The 10,137-nt window shown below is 44.9% G+C and overlaps 4 protein-coding genes across 5 annotated transcripts; 1 reads left to right on the forward strand and 3 right to left on the reverse strand.

Moving 5' to 3' along the window:
- Nucleotides 1-229: 229 nt before the first annotated feature.
- LOC106648090 (uncharacterized protein C14orf80 homolog) lies at nucleotides 230-2,660 on the reverse strand. The gene is made up of 5 exons (XM_014364768.2): nucleotides 2,468-2,660; nucleotides 2,308-2,392; nucleotides 2,020-2,234; nucleotides 1,612-1,947; nucleotides 230-1,538 (listed from the first exon to the last, which is right to left on the reverse strand). Exons 1-5 carry the CDS (start codon nucleotides 2,588-2,590, stop codon nucleotides 1,200-1,202), a joined length of 1,098 nt encoding a protein of 365 aa, XP_014220254.1. The 5' UTR covers nucleotides 2,591-2,660; the 3' UTR covers nucleotides 230-1,199.
- A 135-nt stretch (nucleotides 2,661-2,795) lies between these two features.
- On the reverse strand, nucleotides 2,796-4,514 carry LOC106660485. Its single transcript, XM_014383458.2, has 2 exons — nucleotides 3,791-4,514; nucleotides 2,796-3,527 (listed from the first exon to the last, which is right to left on the reverse strand). Exons 1-2 carry the CDS (start codon nucleotides 4,244-4,246, stop codon nucleotides 3,066-3,068), a joined length of 918 nt encoding a protein of 305 aa, XP_014238944.1. The 5' UTR covers nucleotides 4,247-4,514; the 3' UTR covers nucleotides 2,796-3,065.
- A 1,412-nt stretch (nucleotides 4,515-5,926) lies between these two features.
- On the forward strand, nucleotides 5,927-7,504 carry LOC106660296. Of its 2 annotated transcripts, none has more exons than XM_023461970.1 (3): nucleotides 5,927-6,505; nucleotides 6,581-6,911; nucleotides 6,975-7,504. In XM_023461970.1, exons 1-3 carry the CDS (start codon nucleotides 6,138-6,140, stop codon nucleotides 7,455-7,457), a joined length of 1,182 nt encoding a protein of 393 aa, XP_023317738.1. In that variant the 5' UTR covers nucleotides 5,927-6,137; the 3' UTR covers nucleotides 7,458-7,504. The 2 variants fall into 2 exon arrangements, with proteins under 2 accessions (XP_023317738.1, XP_014238713.1); XM_014383227.2 differs by having other exon boundaries at nucleotides 6,981-7,504.
- A 382-nt stretch (nucleotides 7,505-7,886) lies between these two features.
- Nucleotides 7,887-10,136, reverse strand: LOC106660297 (potassium/sodium hyperpolarization-activated cyclic nucleotide-gated channel 1-like). Its single transcript, XM_014383228.1, is given in 8 exon segments — nucleotides 7,887-8,381; nucleotides 8,450-8,646; nucleotides 8,711-8,939; nucleotides 9,021-9,155; nucleotides 9,232-9,403; nucleotides 9,487-9,702; nucleotides 9,773-10,011; nucleotides 10,092-10,136. Coding segments are annotated over 8 exon segments (1,728 nt in total).
- Between the last annotated feature and the right edge of the window lies 1 nt (nucleotide 10,137).

Raw genomic sequence — 10,137 nt, forward strand, 5'->3', positions numbered from 1 at the left:
CGTACTCTCATACGAATATAACTACACGATATAATACAATTAAATTATGAACTTATGAAGCTCGTATGATAGTTGTAATGAAAAATAATTGCGATTATCAACTAGAATAGATTTTATGACGATAAAGCGACATTTTTTGTTTTTCACAATTACATTTATCGTAAGAAACATCATAAAAAATCAATTCGTATGTACTCTATTATCAAGTATTTTTACTATATATATAATTATTAAGGTTTAATGAACTATGAATGCAACAATGTTTGTGAGGTACTTTTCGTACAGTTTTTTTCGATCTCGTTGCCTACTTATGAGTCACGCATGCAAGTCGCAAGATCATCACATTTTTTCTCAAGAAATAACGTGTAATCTAACAAAATATAAGATGAAGGAAGGAGACTAAAAATTAAGTTGTAAATACACAGTCTGTGATAATCCTGATAATATCTGTATAGCTGTGGATTGTTTGCGAATGAGAGTTGCTCGATCAACGCAAATTTCCGCTGGTCGAGCATGTAATTTAGTTGAGAGAAAACACTTTTACTCTCGATTCGAATAGTTAAAAATGTATTGACATGAACTATCAACTAACTTTATTCGTATAATCAGCAGTAATGTTTGCAAAATTTTATTACGTATCTACAAGTAGTAGTGACATCTCAAACAAGCCATTCAAGTTTGGCAATTTTGTATATACATAATTATACATTCGATGTAGCAGCTAAGGCCTATGAAGTCAATGTATTTTAGTAGAACAATTTAATAAAAGGAACTATTAATTTATGCAGTAGGCATAATACCAGTGATCAAATAAAGAGACAATTCCTGTATATAAGGATTTTAGTACATTTTATTTTTTCTATTCACACTTATGTAATTCTTATCTTAATTTTCTAATGTAACAGTTGTTTAAATGATTGCTAATTTGAAAATACTACGTATAACATAATTCAGTCTTTGATTAATCATTCAACGAAAAAATCACACCTGAACAGCACTCAGCATAACAGAAAAAGTTATTTTGTTCAATCTTATTGATCAAAATTCCATTTACTTAAATACAATTTAAAACAAAAACAAGTACATTTATGATCAAAACATAAACACAATACATTTTTTATAATCACTATTATAACTATTTACTCTTCTTTGGTTTCATAAACACGTATAATCACAATATGAATAGTTGGTAATATTCTTCAAATATGGACACAATCAGATATACCATTCAGGACACACATCAATGTATTTTCCAAAACGGCTCTTTTTTCTTGCAAGTTACTGTTGATTGATTCAAAATCATTTATAGTTTCATTTAAACATGTGTTAACTTCTGTCAGGCACTTTTGAACTCTTAAAAGTTTTGAAGGACAATCCTCTATTTTAACAACGATCTTTGAAGTATGATCATGTTTAAAAGATTTTAATTTTCTTTTTATTACATGTCTTAATAAATAAATAAATTTAATCAAATTATCCTTATCTTGTTCATCACATTCAAAATCCTTTTCTTTTTCATATTCATCCATTACAGACTCCTGCCAAAATGTAATTTATGTAATGAAATTCTTTAGTAAATTCATAATTGTAATAATATCTTGCAATACTTACCAACCAAGCGTAAAAAATTGGTTTTTTCTTTGGCCACTTCATATGAGTATCCAACAGTGACGCAATTTTCTCCATTTCTGACAATTTTTCAGAATCGTTGCAAGATTTTTGTTTACTTGTGGCCATACGCTTTATCATGGCCATTTCAGCTGTGCTTAAATGTGGCAGACCACTAGTAGTTATACTAGCAGTATGAATTTTTGTCATTAATTTTATTTTTTCTGCAGTAAGCTCAGGGATAGCCTTTAAATTACCACTTAGTTTATTAGTCTTGTGTAGTAAATTGTTTAATTGGTCTTTTGTTGTTTTGAACTTTGGCTCATTACCAGTATTAGCCTGAAATGATTTATAATTATAATTTTTTTTTTCAAAAGAAAATTATTTATAAATGAAAAAGAAAGTTCTTACATCAACATGATACTTGGAAAATTCTCTTCCTAATGGGCTATTTAATAATTTCAATCTTACTATGTAGTCTAATACACGATACTTAGTGATCAACCAGGACAAAGCGAGCAATAAATATCTACATCTTTGACTAGAATTGGTTTCTGTGAGATAATATATTTCTAACAGAGGGAATTGTAAAAATGCCAAACGCAATTTAGTTCTGAGGCATTTGTCTACAAACAAAAGAAACAAAAAATAAAAGGATGAACCGAACATAAAAGTTAAGTTGCACATATTTCAATTTACCGTAGCTGTCAAAATTCATTTCATGATTCATCTCTTTCAATACGTAGTGCGTGAGTATATCCAGCGTAGTCCAGAACTCATTGGCCTAGATAAATACAATAACAAAGGTGCGAATGAAAACAAAAGGCATAACCTAAAAAATGTCATGCATTGCACTTACAACTTGGTCGGACTCTTGATTGTACTTGGCCATTTTAAAGTACTCGGGATTCAAGTTAATTCCAATCGCATCGTGCAGATATTTGCAGAAGTGCTCCATGACCTCCTTGATGTGCAAGACCATGTTGAGGGAAGCAAAAAAGAGTTTGGACGGCGTGTTTGGGTCAAAAATTTCAAATCAACAGCCCCGAGTGTACCGGATACAGGTGGTGTCTGCTACATTGAAGGGTGCGTGCAATACGCTATCATCTTATCGTAGACCGATCGTAGGAGTTGGAAATGATGAAAAGTTGCTGTTTTTTTGCAAAACATATTTATTAAAACCGCAAAAAGTACAATTGCAGCTAATAGATTTTACTTATAAAAATAAAAAACATAATATTAGTATCAACATTCGAGGTAACAATGGTAGTATCAAAGGATTAAATGCACACATGGAAGATTACAGATTGAAATACAAGAGAGATACAAAAGATAGGTACCAGCCTAAAAGTGAGTGTAAAAGGTCGAGTAAAGTCATTTGGTCATCGACTAGCGATTTTAGAGACCCGATTTATCGTAACGTTGCAGACGGCCTCGAGTGCCTCGAGGAATTTTGGTCAAGTGACGGGGGCCAGATTGTCGCTGGCCTGCACGGCCACGAGGACGTTGTCGACGACCCCGAAGGACGAGATGAAGACGTTGAGTATCGTCACGAGGAAGACGCAGATGACCGTCCAGTTGTTGGCGCGATTGGCTTTGCACATCTGCTCGTCGACCTTGACGTTGTAGCGGCTGTTCCAGATGAGGCCGATGCCGACGACCACCTGCAGAAAGAGACTCAGGCCGATCATGGTGAGCGAGGGGTAGTAGTAGGGGTGCTGGCCGCTCGACTGCAACACGTAGCGAAACTGATTGGCGTTGGCCGAGATGAGCGCCAGATCCATCATGCCCTGGGCTATGGTCTTCTTCTGCTGGTAGACGTTCATGTCGGGGGTGGGCGCCGTCGTGCCACCCCCGAACGCCGGGAACGCCGCGGGGTAGTCGTTGCCCGGACGTAACCGGGGAGACGACGGCCCATGCTGCAAAACAAAAGCCAATTACGCACTCGGACAATGGACATTACGTAGTTTCTCTTAGTTGCCACTAATCACGCTTCGAATTTTTCCCAAACTCTTTCCGCATTATTTAATGCCTTTTTGATAGCGGTATAGTCACTAGACTACTCGTATAATTGCGCTTTGGAGTGAATCACTTCACTGTATAACAATTGATTGTCCGTCGGCCAGTAGTAACAATTGTCTTTCCAGGAAAGTAAGATTGTGTAAAGTAGCAGCAAACTCACCAAACGCCTTTCCTCGTCGTCGTTGTCGTCGAAGAGGCCGTCGTCGACCCCCCCGGATGGTCTGTTGTTATTGTTGCGGTGCGAGCCGTCGTCCCTCTTGCCGTCGCCGTTCTCGTCGAAGATGTACTCGGGATCGACGAGCTCGGCGTCGTGAGTCAAGTCCTCGTCGTACTCGGAATTCCTCCGTCGGGCGATTTGACCGTGGAGGAGCTCGGCCTGCAGGTGGTGGGTGTCGTAGGGCACCAAGCTGCGCTCGGACACATGCGGATGCAGCTGGGGATGGGATTGCGACTCGTCGAGGACGACGGGCGAGGCGGGACGCGACGAGAGACGGATCGAGGGACTGGCCGACCTCGAGGCCGGTGAGCGCGACCTCGAGTGGCCGCTCGTCAACTCGTCCATGTAGATGACGCTGTCCTGGCTCGGCTTGGCCATGCGTTCGCTGGGCGATGCCATTGCCGGGGCGTCGATACTCCGTTGCACTCGATCGGGGATGCGATGGCGGGTTCAGTTGCAGCGGCGCGGCGGCTCGTGCACGCGGCTCGGCGGACACTCGACTACTGCGAGTCGAGTCGAGTTGTACAAACGACGCAGCCCTTGTTGTTTACGAGCGCAACGCGCGATCATTATCTCGGTTTGGCGCGCGCGGAAACGGAGCGACTTTTGCCTCGTGGACGTGGGGTCGACTCGTGGTCGCTGCCGCGAGGCGAAATTAGCAAAGTGCGCCGCGACACTTGCGGAGATTCCCTCGTGGACGCGGCCTTCGCTAGGCCATTTTCAAGTACACTTATTAAATCTAAATAATCGATAGGTCACTCGGCCGAAGCACGCGAGCATTAATTAGCAATTCGTTAGAAGGGGGGAAATTTTCGTCTCGCCAATTCCGCACTCGGCAATCATAACGATTTCTTTGTGCTTATCTGTTTCTTTGTTTTGCTCTAACTCGGACAGGCTGATTAATCGCGCACACGCGCGAGCGTCTATTGAGTAATAGCTGAGTATGGAGTTGCACTATGCACCTCGTGAGTAAGGAAACTGCACGGGAGCTTCGGTCTATTACGGACTATCGACTCGACTTCGCTCGATGCTTCGTCTTCACTTTTTCGGAGGCTATGCTGCGACTCGCCAGTAATATGTTACACTGACCGATTCGCGCGTAATACGGATCTCGCTGAGGCGAGACGAGCTGCCTCGCTAGCGCCGCAGCTGCTCTAAACGCGCGCGCGCGTGTGTGTGTATGTGCAGTGTGCAAGTAGGTGTGCGAGCGCAAACAATTAAGACATAAAAAAACTAATACTGTACTGGTGCATCTCTCGGGCTTTTTTTTCCAAGTAAAGCGGTAACAAAGCACTCAAGGTGATTCGGCCAATCCGAACACGCATATCTCTCGATCGAATCGCCAGGGAAACGAGCGCATTTGCCCGCATATGGATTTCTGTTTGGTGCATTGTGCCGCCGCCGATGACGATGCATCCGAGCCATGCATACACAACGCTATAACACACGGGGCTTCTTTAGCTTCGCTTTTATTTTCGTTTATTTACGATTCGTCTGCTTGTGCGATCTTTAAGGCAGAGACGCGCACACGAGAATGCGGCATTCGAATGCGCTAAAATTTCGCCAAGGTCGGCCGCCTCGGCACGACACTCCCAAGCCAATATCTGCAAAAAAAAGAGCAGCGAAAGGAAAAAATGCGCCAGTGACGTAGAAAAAAAGACAGACAATTATAAGCGAGCCCGCAATAGAAATCAGCGAGTCGGTAGGACATCGGAGTTCTAATTTTCTCGCATCACGCAACGACCTACAAAGATTCGTTGGCAAATAATCCTGTACACTTTTCGCCGCTCTCGTGTACATCCCGTATATCCTCCGAATCCTCGCTAAAGTCTACAGAGCGAGCTTTTTTGCCAATCCCAACGACGATATCACGCGAAGCTTACGTAAGCTCCAAGCTCTGCGGAATGAGAGAGAGAGAGAGAAAGGCAGTGGGTGCATATCGAGCTCAACACCACCCGCGCCCGGTTGTCAAGCAAACAAGCAAAGCTCCGCAAGCTCAGACGCTTGGCTCGAAATATAGGTGAAATGCCCCGAGCGATGGAATGTATCTGTGCCCATCCCAGTCGGATATCGCGAGCATCGTCGCGCCGCTCGATGCCGCCTCGAAAAATAGCCCGATCTTTCGCACGCTGTCACAAACATGTCGTTGGGATGCCGATGGAGCGCACCAAAAGCAGCAGCCGCGAGTGGCGATAAAGCTCGCGATACACGTTTATCGGAGAGGAAGTAGTGGCTTTGGACGGAGCTTTTTTATCATCGATACGAGCGGTCGAGCGGGGGGGCAGCAGCGATGCAACGGAAGTGTTGCGCGCATTGCCCAGGAAGCGTGACCCGCACTGGCGATCCGATCCGCGAGCACGACTGCGGTCTGCCCGTCTACGTCTCGGGCAATCTGCGAGTCAGGTCGGTGCTCGACGACCACGACGGCCACGACGACGACGAGGACGAGGCAGCCGATCGCGATCGCGAGCACCGCGACGAGCCGAGCCACGCTACCAAGACGACCGTCCTCGGCTCCTGCTACGACAGATTCGCCACTGCCAAGAAATTCCACGCTGAGAACTTGCAGCACCAGCCGCTGCCCGATCGAGTCGACGATGCCATCTTCACGAGGCAGAGGCCGGCCCTTGATCCCTCGATGCGCGACATCGTCAAGAGGTATAGTAGTCCTTTTCCACATTTCCTTTTAATTATACGGCTACAGTCATCTGGTTTGCCGCTTGTTTCGTTCAGATGCCAGAAAATAGTCCCGAGGAGGCAGGCACTCTTGAGGAAAAAGGAGCAGCATAGTCGAGCGCACAAGTACGCGCCGGCCCTGGGCTGCAAGAAACCCAAGACTTACATGGACTTGGCCATCTGCTGGGAGACGCCGATCGACCAGTCCTACGAGCCGAAGAAAGCGAGCCACATCGACGGCTCGGAGGGTGGACCAGCCCCGGCTATATTCACCCTCGTGTCGCACGCCACTTCGCAGACGGACGTTCGGGACGGCTGCATACCGGCTATGAAGGCCGACGACGACTGCAGTTGCGAGCAGGGCCAGACCTGCAAAAAGTGTATCCAGGTACGACTGCTTAGCTATTCTCTCTGCATTTAGCGCACGAGGAACTTTGCGCCGTGATTGCAGAAGCAGCAGCAGCATCAGCAATCGGTAGACGGCGAGGACCTCTGCAGGAACATGGACTCGATCCGTCTGAGTAACGAGCCGGCCCAGGCCAAGAGCAAACGCGCCATGTTCAATCGGCACTGCGCCACCTGCAACAAAGGCAGCGCGGCCAAGCAGCGGCCTAGCCTCCATCGAGTGAGATCGACAGCCTCCCTGGAGAAAGTCGCCTGCGGCCAGGTCGTCGCTAAGAAGACCAACGGCCTGCCGACTCACGCGTCGCACTCTTACCCGAAGCACGGGACTCAGGTGCCGAGGCCTCGGACGCCGTACGCGAGGCGCTCCTTCTGCATCGACACCCTGGCGCCGCCCTTCAGCATAGTGCACGGCTGCAGGGACGCCGATTACCCCGAGCACTGGCGGCTCACTTCCATTTATCAGCAGTCCTATCGCAGCCCCGTCAAGATGAGGGACGCCAAGACGATTATCAATTACGATCGTTTGTAATCCAAGTGTAGTCAATTCTTTCATTGATCTTTTCTTCTTTACAAGAAGCTCCGTTGTGAATTTCAAGTCGAATATGTGATAATCATAGAAATGCTTCGCTATTGGCTTGATCGATTAGTATGATTGTTAGATAGAGAATAAATAAACGTCTTTACACACTGATCCTTTTAATTTATAGTACTATTCATTAAACTACAGACAGCCAAAATCGTCATTTCAGATCAAAGCTGTAGAATTCAAAGCATTATTTTCTCAAGAAAAGATTCGTTTTTTCAAAATATTTTACATTTGTTGACAATTTTTTGTGGAAAAAGAATAATTTTTTTTCAAAATAACATAACTAGACATGATAGATTGCAATTTCATTGCTCTCGTCAAAAGGGAGTTTGCTGATGATTTAAAAATAAAAATGTGAAAAAGAAAAAAAAATCAAACTTTGTCACCCATCAAAATACTGATGTTAAAATACTTTGGATTAGGATCTTCAGCGATATAAATTTCGTCCATGACCATCACTCGATCGAGCTTTTTAATGGCGATCTTTTGCAAGCGACCCATCAAATTCGGATACCTGACGACGATCTGACGAAATCGCTCGCGAGGCACGATGAACATCTCGCAGGTCTCGATGGCCTTGACGCTGGCGATGCGCTGCTCGTGATCCAGCACGAGGCAGACGTCGCTGAAGTAGGCCCCGTCGTCCATGTGGCACATTTCTTTGCCGAGGCTCGTGTAGACCGCTACGGTGCCCGAGTGAATGAAGAACAGGTCCTCGCCCTGAGTACCGGCGCTCACGATCTCTTGACCGGCCAAGTAGATCTGGACTTTTACGTGATCCACCAAGGACTCGACGGCGGCTCTCGGCAGTTCACGCAAAAGATCCACCGTCTCGAGCAGTTTCGTGTAATTGTGCAGATTTAGCTCCTGTCGGGACGCAACAACAGCAACAACAACAACAACCGATGGCAAATCGTTTCGTTCGTTTAATCTACCTCGCGAAGTGGCTCGGATATCTGCGCCAAGATGTGCTTGTCTCGATAGCAATTTTTTTTAAGCCAATAAGTGCAGTAAACGATGAGCTTCTTTTGCGTGACTCTAGGCAGTTCCTTGTAGTGCATGTAGTCGTGAAGTTGCTGCAGCAGCCGAACGTTCTCTTTGTTCGACGCACTGAATATCAACATTACTTGACCTGAACGCGACAAATGAAAAGTAAATTCGTGACTTTTTCGTTCGTCGATCAATGCCTTCGTGGCGCACTTAACATAGCAAATAGATGAAAAATATTTTTCCGAGGATCGACATGGTGAAGTTCATGATGATGTCGTCGGCGCTCTTGATGTCGATGAAGTGCGCCGAGCTCACGAGAAACGTAACACCTCGATTCATGCAGAGTATGTACTGCGCCGTTTTGGTTTTGCATCGTTCAAAGTCGTCGCTCAATATCCACGATGTGCTGCAAGTGCGATTCCATGATTTAAGCTTCTTTTTTTTTAAATTATATTGTTCACTTGTGTTGGGATTTTACAGAATTTAGAAGCTTTTTTCGTGGGGAAATGAGTTAACTTACTTTTCAAGTTTTCCGTTCTCTTGTAAGAGTAGAGGAACGTAATAAACCAGACAGGCACACCAATGAACACCGATGCATAATACTATTATTATTTGTACAATCTTCATGGTCCGAAAGGATAAGTAGTAAGCCTGATTGGAAAATAATTCAAGAGTCATGATAATACGATTACATCGAATTGCTAATGAAACGCCTTATTTTTCTCGCCTTGTGGAATTTATGAATATAATTAATGGTGTTTCTTAGTCGCAATATATGCATGAAGTTCCAAATGGCCACGTACCAATCGATGTCTTCGTTAAAATTCACTAAATAATCAATGAGATTGTAAGGTAAGGCCGCCAAAACGTCGAGGATGAAAAATCCTTTCACGTAATCCCTGCGATGACGAAAAACAAAAGACTAAATATATTCGACCATACTTATTCGTTTTTTTTCATGAGGACGCATTTGGCCACGTACCAGGAAACGACCTTGGGATTGAGATCGACGCTTTTGGTGCGTTTGTCGTATATTCCCGTTAGAAAGGTCAAGACAACGTCAATCATCAACATGAGCGATACGATGCACATGTAGGGCAGACTGTAGACCTCGTTTTGGAAGAGGAAGGTGTTGACGAAGGGCACGAGAACGAGAGTCGCCAAGCCCGTAATGGTCATTATCAGCTCCCAAAAGATCCTTGGAAAAAAGCTCGACTTTTCGCGACTTTCGATCTTTTCACGATCGATACGAGGTGCGACATAGGTACCTGAAGCTGCTGAAGGGATGTATCATGCGGGGATGCTGCCGCAAGTGGCGCATTATCTCGTTCCTGATGGCCATTTTGCTCTTGAGACAGGTCTGCGAGTAGTAGTGATTTTTAACGAGGATGCGCTGACGGGCTGACCATCGTTCCAATCGAGCGCACCAGCCGTCGCCTTTGATGAAGGCCTCGACTTCGTCCTCCTCGGCTTTTTGTCGACATTCGTGCTTGATGATCGGCTCGCGCTGCCCACGATTCGCCGGTTAATTTTTTTTTCTTTCATCTTCTTTACCTTTAATTGATTGATTAACGCATGCAGACTGACGTCCTCGTGCTCTTTTCCTTGCGGCATCAACCCCATTAAATCCATT

The sequence above is a fragment of the Trichogramma pretiosum genome, unplaced genomic scaffold (assembly GCF_000599845.2).
Source record: "Trichogramma pretiosum strain Unisexual culture from Peru unplaced genomic scaffold, Tpre_2.0 scaffold27, whole genome shotgun sequence".
NCBI lineage: Eukaryota > Metazoa > Arthropoda > Insecta > Hymenoptera > Trichogrammatidae > Trichogramma > Trichogramma pretiosum.